This window comes from Panthera uncia, chromosome F1 (assembly GCF_023721935.1).
Source record: "Panthera uncia isolate 11264 chromosome F1, Puncia_PCG_1.0, whole genome shotgun sequence".
Lineage (NCBI taxonomy): Eukaryota > Metazoa > Chordata > Mammalia > Carnivora > Felidae > Panthera > Panthera uncia.
The window spans coordinates 16,208,512-16,225,606 of record NC_064813.1 but is presented as its reverse complement, the minus strand read 5'-3'; the positions used below and the strand labels follow the sequence as shown (position 1 = coordinate 16,225,606).

Below are 17,095 nucleotides of genomic sequence, written 5' to 3'. Positions count from 1 at the left end.
TTAAGCATCCAACTTCAGCTCAGGTCATGACCTCACAGTCTGTGAGTTCAAGCCCCACATCAGACTCACTGCTGTCGGCATGGAGCCTGCTTCAAATCCTCTGTTTCTCTCTCGATGCCCCTACCCAGCTTGTGCGTGCTCGCTCGCTCTCTCTCTCTCTCTCAAAAATAAATAAAACATTAAAAAAAAAAGCGACTGAGCTCTTAGATCCAGCTCTTAGTTCCCATCTGTATGCAACTTCAGAAATCAAGTGAGTTTCCAACCAAATGAGTTTTATTTTGTTCCATATTCATGAACTCTAATCTGATCTAGGATCTGCCCTCTTAAAAAAACAGAACAAAACAAAACAAAACAAACACCTGCCTTTGATCACAAGGAAGACTTTCACGGAACAAAAACAACTCAAAAGGTAATGTTCCAAATACTCTGGAGAGCTGCTCAGTGGCATCCACTAAGCCCTCATATACACACGCCAGCAATCCCACTCCTACATAGGTACCCAAAGAAGTGCCTTCGGGTGTTTGCCAAAAGACAAGTGGGGAGTGCCTGGGTGGCTCAGTCGGTTGAGCACCTGACTTCAGTTCAGGTCAGGATCTCACAGTTCAAGAGTTCAAGCCCTGCATTGGGCTTCCTGCTGTCAGCGCAGAGCCCTCTTTGGATCCTCTGTCCCCTCTGTCTCTCTGCCCCTCCCCCACTCATGTGAGCCTGCGCGGGCGCGCTCCCTCCGTCTCTCAAAAATAAATAAACATCAAAAAAAAAAAAAAAAGCTGAAGAATGTTCACAGCAACACTATTTACAAGAACCCTGATGTGGAAACAACCTAAATGCCCATCAACAATACAATGGAAGAATGGATTGGAACAAATGAACCCTGTCTAGATGCAACTATATGGATGAATCTCACAAACATAGTGATGAATGAAACACCTCCATCAAAAGAGTTCATATTGTAGTATTCCATTTAAATGAAGTTCAAAACAAAATCAAAACTAATGTATGGTGTTAGAAGTCAGGACAGTGGTAACTCACTCTTCAGAGAGGTAGTGAAGGCAGGGGCAATGAGAGAGAGGAGGGCTTCTGAAATTCAGACGATATTCTGCTTCTTTTTGATCTGGGTGCTTGTTACACAAGTTACGTTCACTTTATGAAAAATCATCACATTTTCACTAATTTTTGCAAATTTTCTTTTAATCTTTTATACTTCAACAAAAAGTTCTTTTAAAAAAGCACTATTCTGGGGCACCTGGGTGGCTTAGTCAGTTGAGCATCCGACCTTGGCTCAGGTCATGTTCTCACAGTTGGTGGGTTTGAGACCCACATAGGACTCTGTGCTGACAGCTCAGAGTCTGGAGCCTGCTTTGGATTCTGTCTGCCTGTCTGTCCCTCTCTCTCTGCCCCTCTCCAGCTTGTGCTCTCTCTCTCAAAAATAAATAAATAAACATTTTTTTTTTAAGCACTATTCTATTCTCGGTGGGTTAACAGTACAATATTTACACTATAATTGTTAATACTTTTAGCCTTTTTCTTATCTCCTCAGATAGAGGCAGATAATAAACCATAAAAGGTTTTGTTCTTTTTAAAAATTTTTTTTAATGTTTATTTATTTTTGAGACAGAAAGACAGAGCATGAACAGGGGAGGGTCAGAGAGAGAGGGAGACACAGAATCTGAAGCAGGCTCCAGGCTATGAGTTGTCAGAACAGAGCCCGACACGGGGCTTCAACTCACGGACCGTGAGATCATGACCTGAGCCGAAGTCGGACACTTAACTGACTGAGCCACCCAGGTGCCCCGGTTTTGTTCTTTTTAAAAACAATAATTTCATTTCATTGATAGGCTAAATGATAATTTATAGAAAGTTCCATTCATCTCAATATAATAAAATGTTTTTTTCAAACTCTAGTTTAAAATCCTGATGCCATCATCTTCACTAAATAAGGGAATTAACCTGAGTCACCATATATTCAGCTTTATATAAACACTTTAAATACACTATTAACAACCAGAAGTTTTTAATTCAGACTGCACAAAGTCTACTAACACTCTTCCTAAATTTTCTTCTACTACATTAGCTTCATATTTTTGACCTCCAGATGAATGAAAAAATCCTTAAAAGCATTTAGCACAGGAAAACACGAGACGATGATAAGCTTTCTAAAAGTCACAAGCTTGATGTCTTTCTCACTCTGCAATAGGATCTCTGAGCAAAATAATCCTGAAGATTAACACTTTTGGGTTTTTTTGGTCAGAATGATGAATTTTGAAAAATCAACTTTTCCATCTGAGAATTTCTCAGCATTCCATTTGTAACTAAACATTAATTCATAGCCCAGGAAGATTTAAATCATTTTCCTAAAAAATAGAGAATAGGACAAAAACAATACCTATAGATGATTCTATTTAAGACTGTGTTATATCATTTCTTCTTTTAGAAAACTCTACCTCATATGAAAGAAGAGCTTTGATATAAACAGTTTATTAACTACAAGGAGGAAAGGGGCAAAGAGAAAAAACACAGACAGGCAGGAAGTCAAAGTTTACCTAAAAATTTCCTTTGCAAAATAATCCGCTGACAAAGATGAGTTAGTGGAAAGAAATGAATATCCTGATACTGTTCCCAACAAAATTTTGAACTATTAAGGGATGTCATTATTTATTTCCCTGGTTACCATGATCCTGTGATTACAAACTATTCTATGTTTTAGAAAGCTATGCAATTTCCTTAAGCAGCTACAGAATATAGGTTTAAGTGGAGGTAAAGTAATATATATAATACTTATTAATTTTAATAAGCATTAAGATATTTCAAACACTGTAACTAGAAATCACAGTTGGCAAATGATAAGAAGGCTTATAAATCGACTTTTCATTTCTCTACCATATATGTTGCTAATTTTCTTAGCAACTGACATTAGAAATTCCAGTATCTTCAAGATAAAAATTTCCCGAGAAATTATGAATCTGGGTTCCAGAAGACCCATGGATGATACTCCAATGTCAGGTATGGAACCACTGAGATAGAGACAATTTTAGAAGATCATCAGTCTAGTGAGCTAAAGGATAGTGTTACTATTCTGCCAAAAGTGACCGACAAATCCAATTTAACTGGTATGATTAAGCATATTAATTTCATTCTCATTACTATAATGAACAGTATAGAACTAATATAGTATGAAATTAGATAATCTCTTTCAGCAAAAAAATGAAGCAATGATATTAACTTTTGCAAGCTCCTACTATATATAAAGATAAAACTGTTAAAAGGTCATACCCTCACTTTCCCATTTTTTAATAAATATCATGAAATACTAACCTCAGCTTAGTACGAAATTTCTAGTCCCCAGAGTGATTAAAATAAATAGGACCTATGAATACTCATGAAAACTAAATTTTAGTATTACTTTAAGTTCACAGAACTCAAAGATATAAATTTGCCTTTTACTTTCGAAGAGTATTGCACTAAATTAGAGTCAGAACTGTTCACCACACCAATTTGGATAATCAGGCCAAGTAGAATTTTTAGTACAAATGCCTAAATTTGTGTATACTGTGATCACACCATTTTGACTTTGAATAAAGTTTTAGCTTCTAATTCTGCATTCTTCCTTTAGGTTATATTTATATAGGCAGTTTAGAAATGAATTTATCAGTAAAAAAAAAAATCAGAGAGTTACTATACTATCGGTCAGGTTCTCTAGCTGTTACGTATTCAGAATTGGAGACCTTATTCTGTGACCTTCAGCAAGTCACTCAAACTTTCTTTGTCAAAATATGTTACAAATGTTTACAACTCTTACACCCTTACAAAATGCTCTGCAACTTTCACGTACTGTGCAACTGTTACCTAGAACCTCCAAGAGCGGAACCCAACGTGGCTTGCATATGAAACGGTTACTGCTGTGATAGGCTAGAACTAACAGTTTTACTTTGTGCAGCTGATGTACTTTATCTTCTTTAATCTTACTTTTGAAATGAAATTTCTAGTCCCCAGGGCGATTAAAATGGTTAGACTTTTAAGAATGAGGAAACTGTATAAAAAGTAATGTAGAAATACAAAACTGTCCAGATTATATTAGGTTTATACTTTTGATTAGCTTTCTTTAAAAAAAAAATTTTTTTTAATGTTTATTTATTTTTGAGAGCCAGAGAGAGACAGAGCACGAGCGGGGGAGGGGCAGAGAGAGAGGGAGACACAGAATCGGAAGCAGGCTCCAGGCTCTGAGCTGTCAGCACAGAGCCCAATGCAGGGCTCGAACTCACAAACCTGAGCCGAAGTCGGCGCTTAACCGACGGAGCCACCCAGGGGCCCCATGATTACTCTAGCTTTCTAATTTAAGACAGTATAATTTATGTACATATATATTCCCAATAATAAAAAAGTTATTCTCCTACAGCAGCTTTCCTATCACTGCTAAGACTGTCCAACATGTTGACTGGCAGTATATGATGTATGTGTGTGTAATGTTGCTTATTTCTTTAAGAGTAAAGTAAGTATGGGGTGCCTGGGTGGCTCAGTCAGTTAAGCATCTGACTCTTGACTTTGGTTCCAGACACGATCGTGGTATCAAGCCCTGCACTGGGCTCTACACTGGGTGAGGGGCCTGCTTGAGTCTCTCTCGCCCCTTCTCTTTGCCCCTCCCTGCTTCAAAAAAAAGGAGTAAAGAAATTTTGCCACCAAAGGAAATAAAAACAATAAAATATATAAATACAGATACCTAAAATATTTTGCAAGCTAATTTTTGAAATATCCTGCCTGAAAACAAAATTATATGATGTAGAAACTTTAGAGTATCACTTCACTGTTACCTGGTAGGAGTGTCAAACATCATATACAATAGAAATATCTTATGAACTGAGGATTAAATTACTATATAATTAGAGGACAAACTGAGGGTTACCAAAGGGGAGGTTGATAGGGACATGGGTAAAATAGTTTATGGGGATTAAGGAGTGCACTTGTGATGAGCACTGGGTGTCTTTTTTTAATGTTTATTTTTGAGAGAGAGAGAGAGAGAGAGAGAGAGACAGAGACAGACACGGAGCAAGTGGGGGAGGGGTAGAGAGAGAGGGAGACACAGAATCTGAAACAGGCTCCAGGCTCTGAGCTGTCAGCACAGAGCCCAATACAAGGCTCGAACTCACAAACTGTGAGCCAAAGTCCAACGCTTAACCAACGGAGCCACCCAGGTGCCCCAAGCACTGGGTGCTGTTTGGAGTGCTGAATCACTATATTGTATACCTGAAACTAACATAACACTATATGTTAACTATACTGGCATTTAGAATAGAATAGAATAGAATAGAATAGAATAGAATAGAATAGAAAATTAAAATTAAATTAAAATTACTGTACAATTTTCATTTATATTCACTCTTGGAGTATAACTGCATTACTATTAGAAACACTTGATTTTAAATTTATTTAACTTTAAGGGTCCTTTATATTAGTAATATATTATTACACAAATAAAGGCTTATTATGAATTTTAATTGTATACATTTAATTACCTCATCTTACTTTGAAGAAATTATATATGCTTAAACATTTTCATTTCTCACAAGTAATAAAATTACAACTAAAATAGTCTTTACTAAAAATTCAAATAGAACTCTATGGTATTTATGGCTTAAAGTAAAAAAAAAAATTGTAACCACTTTAGAAACTATTTTCTACTTTGGTTTAGGTATGAGAGATGGAGTTACTGTACCTCACAAAGCAGTAAGTCAATGATGTGGAAGACCATGCAGAGAGGGAACTTGGCAGTGAAAAGAGTGAGAAACCACTGGGACGCGTACATATGTGCTTCCAGGTGCAGATCACAAAAATGGGTATGCAGGTCTGGTAACTGCTCCTAAAAAGTCAAAGTGGAAAATTGAGGGGAAGGAAGACTGAGAAGCTTTATTTCCTACCACTACTATAATTTAGGACAAGCTTTCTATGACCACTCTCAATTTTTCGTGGCATCTGCTGAATTTTATGTAATTACACAGAAGCAATGATAGGAGATGAGCACTGGGGACAGGATAATCAAGGAAAATAAAGGCAGACTTGTTATGAACAAATAACAAATATCACCTGTTGCTCACTTGACTGTTCTTGTTTCTTGGGACATGCTTGCTCTGACAGAACACCTGTAGTCTAATCAATGTCATCCCTCCAGAGTCAAGTCCAACACCCCATTCAGGGTTCAACGCCTAACTACCTAAGACAGAAATTTATCTTCTCTTTGGAGACCACTTAATATCAACATCATCTGGGATCTATGGTATTACTCCAGTAAATTTTTTCAGTATTGAGAAAAGCCCAAAACATAACCAAACTTTAAAACAATAGGTCTTTGACATTAAAAATGGCAAATTATAGAAACTGTGCAAGTGTATAATGTATGAAATTGGATGTCTCCTAAAAATGCCTTTATGTCACCCTGATCCCTTTTTTTTCCAATTTACTCAAGTAAATGCTTGTCAAAAGCATGAAAGGTAAAGTACAGAGTATCAGCCTAGCTATTCTTCTAACTGAAAGACAAAAGCAAAGATACGTAAAAGCCCACGTTCATTTTGTTTTCATAAACAGATCACAAAAACAAAAAGAAAAGCCTAACTTCTTACATCAGATGCTTTTTGAAAAGCACCCAGATGTACCCATTAGGTACTTTAAATTGGGGTGTCCAAATGGTCACCACTGAAAGACGCTAACAGAAAAATGTGTCTGGTTTTCTTCACAGTACCACAAACATGCTCTTCTTTTATCAGTTATACTTATTTGACTCTTAAAGCTTTTAAGAATACGGACCTTAGAAAAAAAACATAAACTCCTGTAAAGAAAAGGTGAAGAAGTGAAAAGTCCCAAATATTTACTTGGAAGGATTAAATCTCTAAAAAAGAGTCTATTGCTTTTACTGTCCATAGTTACCAGATTCTTCTACACAGTCTTTTTTCTCCTCAATGTCTGTACGCCATTGTGCTTACAGTTCATTTGACATCTTTCCCCCATTTCATTTCTTCCTAATGTTTAAGGTTTTCTACCCTCCCACATTCTTTTCTAGTAAAGTTGTCCTTAACTCCACTGCTAAGTCTCTCTCTTCCCTGTTTTAGTTTTTCGGTCTCCTACTGACCTCACCTCCCTCTTTAGACACCTATGGATCTCCTGACAGGTCATGCCAATGAGCTCCTACCAGTATCTCTGCTGCTGCATCCCCCTAACCTTCCTCCTTGATTACGTTACTTTTATCCAACACGGACTCAATCCATTCATGTATTTCCTTCACATTTTTCTTGGATTCCCAATACCCCATATAGAGAAAGCCATATAAACACACTGCACAGGGGCACCTGGGTGGCTTAGTGACTTGAGCATCAAACTTTGGCTCAGGTCATGATCTCACAGTTCATGAGTTCCAGCCCCACTGTGGGCTCACTGCTGTCAGCACAGAGTCTGCTTCAGATCCTCTGTCTCCCTCTTTCTCATTCTCTATCTCTCTCAATGTTTAATGTTAACGTTTAATAAATAAACATTAAAAAAACAGATATAAGATTTCCAACATCAGGTGGAATTTCAAACCTACTCAGTAATTCCTTTTACCAGCACTAGTCATTAACTTTGCTTTTGCTCACAATTTTTTTATAATGTCATATCTGGCACAGATTAAATAATGTGTTCCTCTTAAATACAAATTTACACAGACATATTGTGAAACAGTAACAACACTGTTTGAGATCAGGACATTATATGAGAAAAAATTTTTAATACATCTCTACATTAAAATGTTTAAGTTTTTTATACTCTTTTCAATACCTTTCTGTCCCTTCAAAGAGTTCTGTACATGTGGACCTAAATATGTACGGTACTGGTGCTAATTAAGGTGGAGAAAGCTCTTACATATTTCAATCTTTATTCTGTTAACATCTTCATTTCTTTACAAATAATACTTGGGAATCTCTTCACTGACTTAACTCACTATATTAAAGTTGAATATTTAAAATAGAAGACTATTTTAAAAATGATCAAATGGTGAAATAAATATTAACACCAATGTAGATAGTGGTCAGAAACCAAATATGTCTACATTTTCTGTAGAAGTCCATTAAACCTCCATGAATCATTATTGTTCATCAATTTTATTACTTTTTCTGTACTTCAAACAACCGCTGAGTGACAAAAGCCTAATTTTCACTTACCTGCATTAGTCTCTCCAACTGATAGAATTTACAGTGAAGATCTTCAAAGTTGTTTTTGTAGAGATCTCGCAAACCATAGTCATACATGATTTTCACCAAAACACAGAATGCTTGTTCCTCTGGCATCTATAGGAAAACAGATACATAGAGAACCTGACTGAGTGGCATGTGGCCAGAATGTCAGAAAAGTCCCTTCATGTTAGCAGTCCGCTGCATCAATGGCTAAAGGCCTCTACTCACGGTTCCTGAGTTCAAGCCCCGCATCGGGCTCCGTGCTGGCAGTGTGGAGCCTGCTTGGGATTCTTTCTCTCTGCCCTTCCCCTGCTCATGCTCTCTCTCTCAAAATAATAAATAAACTTTAAAAAAAATAGGTAATACACTCACATGATTCAAAAATCAAAATGATGCAAAAGTATGTAAAGGTAAAAGTCTTATTCCTCTCTATCTCCAAGTATAATAACTCCTGTACCCGCCCCCCCATCTCTTTGGCATAACCTTATAACTATGTTCAATAATTTCTCATGTATCCTGCTAGTATTTCTTTATGCAAATAAAAGAATCACACTTATTTTATTTCTTCCCTTATCTACATAGAAGATAACATTCTCTAAACATTACTATGCATCTTGCTTCCACAGCCCCCCCCAAACATATTCCCAAAAGAGGGACTGCTGGGTCAAAGGGTAAGTGCAATTTTAATTTTGATAGACAGGGAGAGGCTGCCTACCCAGTCTTCTTGATACTGCTATTTTCTTTCTATATAAATAGTTTTTAGGAAAGAATGTTATGGACTTCCAACATTAAGAGTTAAATGACAAACTCTAATATACCCTTCCTAGAGGTATTTTTATCTGAACAGAAAATGAAATCTTAAACCCAAGAAACAAATCTCTACATCATGGTATCAATAAACTGAAGGGATTTAGAAAGAAACATATCCAATATTCTAGAAATTACATCAAGCCAACAGAAAAAGATTTTATCTTTAACTCACTGTCCTAAAATGTAACTGTTTATGTAAACATTTACTTGCAATGTCACTTCTTTGAAAATATGACCTTGGCTGATTATGATATTTGACACCTTGTTAAATTAACTGCCTGCCTGAATAATTGAATCAAGTAGAATTCTATTTACCCACTTAGAAATGTAACTGTTTATTTAAATTCCTACACCAATTGGCCACTTCTATTTTCTACTTACAAACCATAAAATATGTAAATAGTTAAATAAAACCTAAAGTTAAGTAAGTACACTTAGTTGTTGTTATTTCAATTCTATAAATATTTACTTATTTCGTTTTTTTTTTAAGCTTATTTATTCATTTTGAGAGAGAGAGAGAGAGCGCGCGCGCACATGCAGGGAAGGGGCAGAGAGGGAGGGAGAGAAAGAATCCCAAGCAGGCTCCACACTGTCAGCTCAGAGCCCAATGTAGGGCTTGATCTCAGCCACCGTGAGATCATGACCTGAGCCAAAATCAAGAGTCAGACCTTAACCAACTAAGCCAGGCACTTCTACTTATTTCTTTTTTTTCTGAGTTGTTTGGGGCTTTGACCCCAGGTGTTCAAGTCAGCAAACATTTTTCAGCTTACACTCATTTAGATGCAAGTGCACTGTATTCTTCCCTCTTTTAACAATTCTGTCATTGAAGCCTCAAGTGACACTGACTTGCACATGCATGGTGTACCCCTCTTACCACCAAGGTCTTAGCCTCTCCATCTTTCTCTTGGATCTTTCCTAAAATGGCCATACAAAAGTGCTCATGTAAGGCAATGGTAGCCAGCCCTAGAGAAACGAATTCACTTATAATCTCCCTCTAAGTGAATGATGTTTAGTTAAATAGTTGGTATCCTATAAAGGGAACAAGCCTTTATTTCCTTAGATGGGTAAAGCCACTAAAGTAAATGAAAGTTTTAATGCCGTGTGGGATTCACACAGCCAGTCACTGAACATGAGAGACGTATGCAGTGTGCTAGGCCCTGCGCACACAGAAGTAATGGTATAGCATCTTCCCAAAGGACAACTAAATAGGCAATCTCTTTGACTTGGATATGGATACACCAATCCTGGGATAAACAACATCGCTACAGCTAGAGCACAAGCAAGGGGTGGGTATGAGCTCGACCAGGAAAAATTAGTCAGGAAAATGACAAATGAACATAAATCTTTACTTTGCTTTTAGGTATGGAGCTTAAATTCTCCCTCCCTCCATCTATCTCCCTCATCTCTATCTCACTCTTCTCGGCTCTTTCCTCCCCACTCCCCATCCATTTCTCTCTCACACACAAACAATATATTTAATACACGTTCTTAAAAAGACAAAAGCCTTTATACGTTGGAGTTTGATCCCCCAAAATAAAGTGGCCCAATTCCAGTCCATAACCTTTATTTTAAAAAAAGAAAATCTGGGGCGCCTGGGTGGCTCAGTTGGTTGAGCGAACGACTTCAGCTCAGGTCACGATCTTGCGGTCTGTGAGTTCGAGCCCCGCGTCGGGCTCTGTGCTGACAGCTCAGAGCCTGGAGCCTGTTTCAGATTCTGTGTCTCCCTCTCTCTGACCCTCCCCGTTCATGCTCTGTCTCTCTCTGGCTCAGAAATAAATAAACGTTAAAAAAAAAAATTAAAAAAAAGAAAATCTCCATTTGGGGGAGTGGGGAGTCTTAGAGCTCTTGTCTTCCATGTCTAGCTTCAGGCAACAAAAATCAAGTTTTCGATTTCCAGTAGGTTCACATGCCACACAAAAATGGTAAACGAACCCTATAAAATACCAGCCCAGCTGGGGTAGAGTCAATACTGAAGATCAGCGAAGATGAAGGTCAGGCATAATAGGTTCTTACAGGATCTCAGATATCGTCTCATCATAAAACTGACTAAAAATGAACGTTATGAAGTCAAAAAGGCTGTGAAACAAAATGAGTGAGAAAGTAATGTGAAACACGTATAATCCTTTGGAAAGTGAAAATGCAACCTTCTCTTTCTAGTTTAAACACTAAATGCAATCTATTCAGCATGTCTAATTAAGCTTCCCTGGATATTTCTCTTTGCATTAGTAGTAGCAACCAGGACAAGCAAATAAAACTTAGCAAAAAAATGTCAAAGATTTTAAAAATGAAAATAAAGATCTAAAAATATATAAAACAGACAACAAATACTGACTGACATTTAAACTGCAAAGGCTTGGGGCGCCTGGGTGGCGCAGTCGGTTAAGCGTCCGACTTCAGCCAGGTCACGATCTCGCGGTCCGTGAGTTCGAGCTCTGGGCTAATGGCTCGGAGCCTGGAGCCTGTTTCTGGTTCTGTGTCTCCCTCTCTCTCTGCCCCTCCCCCGTTCATGCTCTGTCTCTCTCTGTCCCAAAAATAAATAAAAAACGTTGAAAAAAAAAATTTTAAACTGCAAAGGCTTGTAATGATATTTTGTTTTTGAAGGATAAGATAATACATTTTTGAGGAAGATATACCTTAGAAAAGTGTCAGTATCAGGGAGTAAAAGCTGATCCTAGACTGGTGGTATTGTGAAATGTGAGAAGTCTGATAGGAAAATATAGTTTGGAAATTCTTTCTTTTTAAAGTTTTATCTAAGTAAAATCTACACCCCATGTGGAGCTCGAACTCACAACCCTGTGATCAAGAGTCACATGCTCTTCCAACTGAGCCAGTGAGGCACCCCCACAGTTTGGAAATTCTAAACAATAATCACTTACTGATGGCCACGAATGATTCCAACAATGGCACAAGATTTTACTTCTAAAATTAAATAATTTATTAGCACTGTCAATGCAAATAAACATAATACTAATAATTCTATTAACAAGTTGGGTAATAGGGGTCTTGCTAAAGCATTAGGAGTATTTGGCCATTATCCAGAACTCATCAAACAGCACAAAGTAAATGGACTGGAGTTGAGAAGTGCTGTGTAGCAGGGCAGCATTTGATAGTATTTCCATCATCCAGATTAAAACATCTACAAACAGACTCAGAGGTCAGATAACAGTACAATGCAGCAAAACAATGAGTAAGTGATTTTCAGTATTTACTACTTCTGGATTTTAAAACTTTATCTCATTGTAAGCTTAATCATTCCATTTTCTCCAGCTTTATTGAGATGCAATTGACATTGAACACTGTGTAATTTTCAAGTGTTCAAAGTGATGATTATATATAGATATGTTAAAAATATAACATATATATATATTTCTCAAAATGATGACCATCATAGATTAGTTAAAAGATCTGTCACCTCACATAGTTACAATTTTTTCGTGTAGTAACTTTTAAGATCTCTCTTAGCAACTTTCAAATATACAATACGGTATTTTCAACTATAGTCATCAAACTGTTAACCAGAACTTATTAATTTCATAACTTAAAGTTTGTACCATTTCACCACACTCACCCATTCTCGCCCCACCCCGTGGCAACTACCAATCTACTCTCTTTAATGACTTCAGCTTGTTTAGAGTCTACATATAACTGATGCACACTTATTTTCTTAGCATAATGCCCTTTAGGTCTACCCATGCTGTCACAAATGTCAGGATTTCCTTTTTTATGGGTGAATAGTATTCCATTATATGTATATGCCACATTATCTTTACCCATTCACCTGCTGATGGACATCTAGGTTGTTTCCATGTCTTGCCTATTGTAAATAGTGCTGCTATGAACATGGGGGTGCTAATATCACTTTAAGATGGTAATTTCATTCTTTCTGGACATATATTCAGAAGTGGAATTGCTGGATCATACGGTAGTTCTATTTTTAATATTCCGAAGAACGTCCATACTGTTTTCCATAGTAGCTTCACCAGTTTACATTCCCACCAAAGTGTACAAGGGTTCCCTTTTATCCACATCCTTGCCAATATTTGTTACCTCTGGTCTTTTTGATAATAGTTATTTTAACAGGTGTGAGACAATATCTCATTGTGTTTTTTATCTCCATGATGATTGGTGTTGTTGAGCACCTTTTCATATACCTGTTAGATTCTGAGTATCTTCTTTGGAAAAAATGTCTATTCAGGTCATCTGCCCATTTTTTCATTGGGTGATCTGCTCCCTCCCCTCCCCGAGTTATAGTTCTTCATATGTTTTGGATATTAACCCTTATCAGATATGTGGTTTGCAAATATTTTTTCCCATTGTGTAGGCTGCCCTTTCATTTTGCGGATGTTTCTTTTGCCATGAAGATGTAGTCCCACTTGTTAATCTTTGCTTTTGTTGTCTGTGCTTTTGATGTCCTATCCAAAGAATCACTGTCAAGACCAAAGTCAAAAAGATTTTTATCTATGTTTACCTCTAGGTGGTTTCAGGTTTCAGGTCTTACATTTAAATACTTAATCCATTTTAATTTTTATGAGATGTAAGACAGGGGTGCAGTTTCATTCTTTTGCATATGGTGTCCAGTTTTCCTAACACCATTTACTAAAGAAACTACCCTTTCCCCATTAAATATGCCTAGCTTCTTTGTCAAATTATTAGTTGGCTATATATGCATAGCTTTATTTCTGGGCTCTCAATTCTGTTTCATTGGTCTACAGAACAATTTTTATGTCAGTATCATACTGATTACTATAGTTTTGTAGGAGATACTGATATGTCAGTATCATTTGATTACTATAGTTTAGTAAGAGAGTTTAAAATCAGAAAAGTGTGATGCCTCCACCTTTGCTCTTCTTTCTCAAGACTGTTTTGGCATTCAGGGTCTTCTATGTTTCCACACAACATTTTAGATTGTTTTTTCTAATTATGAAAAACTGTCATTGGGATTTTTAAGTTTTTAAAATTAAAAAAAACTAATTTTAGAGAGCACAAGTGGGGGAAAGGCGCAAAGGGCGGGGGGGGGGGGGGGGGGGGAGAAAGGGAGAGAGAAAGAATCTTACACAGGTTCCATGCTCAGCATGGAGCCTGACCTGGGGCTCGATCCCACAACCCTGGGATCATGACCTGATCCAAAATCAAGAGCCAGATGCTCAACCTACAGAGCCACTCAGGCACCCTTGTCATTGTGATTTTAATAGGGATTGCACTGAATCTGTAGATGACTTTGGTTATTACCAATTCTTCTGATCCATGAGAAGGAGTATGTTTCCATTTATGTCTTCTTCAATTTCTTTCATCTATGTTTTATAGTTTTCAGTGTACAGTAATTCACCTCCTTAAATTTATTACTAAATATTTAACTTTTTGATACTACTGTAAATAGGATTATTTTATTTCTTTTCCAGATAGTTCATTGTTAAGTATATAGAAACATAACTGAAGTTTGTATGTTGATTTCATATCCTGCAACTGTAATGAATTTGCTGATTAGTTCTAACAGTTTTTTTTGGTGAAGTCTTTAGGGTTTTCTATACATAAGATCATGTCATCTTCAAAGAAAGACTTTCATTTTTTTCCTTTCTGATTTGGATATCTATGATTTCTTGTTCTTGCCTGACTGCTCTGGCTAGCATATCCACTACTATGTGGAATATGAGTGGTGAGAGTGGTCTCCCTTGTCTTATTCATAGTCAAGAAAAAGCTTTATTTTTCTTTGTTTCAGTGGGGATATAACTGACACATAACATTATATTAGTTTCAGGTATGTAACATAATATGTAACATAATAGTTCAATATCTGTACATAATTGAAATGATCACAAGTCTAGTTAACATCTATCACCATAGATGTTCAATGATTTTTCTTGCAATGAGAACTTTGAAGATTTAATCCCAGCATTATACAGATGCCTGGGCTGGTCAGTTGGTTAAGCCTCCCAACTTCGACTCAGGTTGTGATCTCACAGTTAGTGCATTTGAGCCCCGCGTCAGGCTCTGTGCTGACAGCTCAGAGCCTAGAGCTTGGAGCCTGCTTCGGATTCTATGTCTCCCTCTCTCTCTGCCTCTCCCCTGCTCATGCTCTCTCTCTCTCAAAAATAAATAAACATTAAAAAATTTTATTTAAAAGAAAAGATTTAATCTCTTAGCATTTTTCAAATGTGCAAAGCAGTATTATTAACTATAGTCACTACGCTGTACATTACATCCCTATGACTTATTTATTTAATAACTGGAAGTTTATACCTTTTGACCTCCCCCTCACCCATTTCACGTACCCCTAACCCCCCACTTTTGGCAACTATTTGTTTTCTCTATTTATGGACTTTTTTTGGTAAGATTCTACATGTAAGTGAGATCATATAATATTTGTGTTTCTCTGTTTATTTTATTTAGCATAATGCACATACATATATGAGACACATTTTCTTTATCCACTCATCCATCCATGGCCACTTAGCCTGCTTCAATACCTTGGCTATTATTGTAAGTAATGCTACAATGACCATAGGGGTGCATATATCTTTTGGCTTCAGTGTTTTTATATCCTTTGGATAAATACCCAGAACTTGAACTGTTAGGTCATACGGTAGTTATATTTTAATTTTTTGAAGAATCTCTATACTATCTTCATAGCAGCTGCACCAATTTACATTCCCACCAATAGTACATAAAGGTTCCCTTTTCTCTACATCTTTGCCAATACTTTTTACTTTTTGTCTTTTTGATAATAGCCATTGTCCTATATATATGTATATATATACACACATATATATGTATATATACACGTATATATACATATACACACACATATATATGTATATATATACGTATATATACACACATATATACGTATATATACATATATATATACACACGTATATATGTATACACACATACATATACACACATATATACACACGTATATATACACACATATATACGTGTATATATACACATATATACACATGTATATACACGTATATACACACACATATATACGTGTATATATACGCGTATATATGTATATATATATATAAGGTGTATATGTACATATATAAGGTGTATATATACATATATATATACACACACACATATATATGTGTATATATAAGGTGATATTTCATTGTGGTTTTGATTTGCATTTCCCTGAGGATTGGTGATGTTGAGCACCTTTTATTGTAGCTCTTGGTCATCTGTATATCTAAAGGGAAAACTTTCAACCTTTCACCATTGAGTATGATGTTACTGGTTTGTCATATATGGCATTAATTATGTTGAGGTACATTCTATACCCAATTTGTTGAGAATTTTTATCATGAATGGATGTTGAATTTTGTCAAATTCTTTTTCTCCATCTATTGAGATGATCATACAATTTTTATCTTTCATTCTACTAATGTGATATATCACATTTATGATTTGCATATGAACCATCCTTGCATTTCAGGGATGAATCCCACTTGCTCGTGGTGTATGATCCTTCTAATGTGATGTTCAATTCAGTTTGCTAGTATTTTGTTGAGAATTTCTGCATGTATATTCATCAACAGTATACTGTATTACAGTTTTCTTTTTTTGTAGTGTCCTTAATATGGTTTTGGTGTCAGGGTAATGCTTGCCTTGTAAAACGAATTTGGGAGTTTTCCCTTCTCAACTTTTTGGAAGAGTTTGAGAAGGACTGGTATTAATGGTTCTTTTAAAGTGTTGGTAGACTCTACCAGTGAAACCATCTGGTCCTGGACTTTTATTTGTTGGAGGATTTTTGATGACTGATTCAATCTCCTCTTACTCATTATTGGTGTATTCAGATTTTCTATCTCTTCAGTCTTCATTGGCTGTTTTTAGGAATTTATCCATTTTTTTCTAGGTTGTCAAATTTGTGGGAGCATACTTACTCATAGTAATCTCATAATACTATGTATTTCTCTGGTATCGGTTGTAATGTCTTTTCTTTCACTTATAATTTCATTTATATGAGTCTTCTTTCTTTTTTATTTGGTTAGTCTAGCTAAATATCTGTCAATTTTGTTTACATTTTCAAAGTACCAACTATTAGTTTTGTTAATATTTTCTATTGCTTTTCTATTCTCGATTTCATTTGT

The 17,095-nt window shown here is 36.2% G+C and overlaps 1 protein-coding gene across 6 annotated transcripts in view; it reads right to left on the bottom strand.

Moving 5' to 3' along the window:
- Positions 1–17,095, bottom strand: part of RABGAP1L (RAB GTPase activating protein 1 like) — a 763,363-nt gene that overhangs the window by 270,260 nt on the left and 476,008 nt on the right. For all 6 annotated transcript variants that reach the window (XM_049635168.1, XM_049635167.1, XM_049635169.1 and 3 more), the window contains 2 exons: positions 8,178–8,303; positions 5,708–5,851 (listed from right to left, as the gene is read on the bottom strand). In XM_049635168.1, the coding sequence (XP_049491125.1) occupies positions 5,708–5,851; positions 8,178–8,303 (270 nt within the window). The remainder of the gene's footprint in view (positions 1–5,707; positions 5,852–8,177; positions 8,304–17,095) is intronic.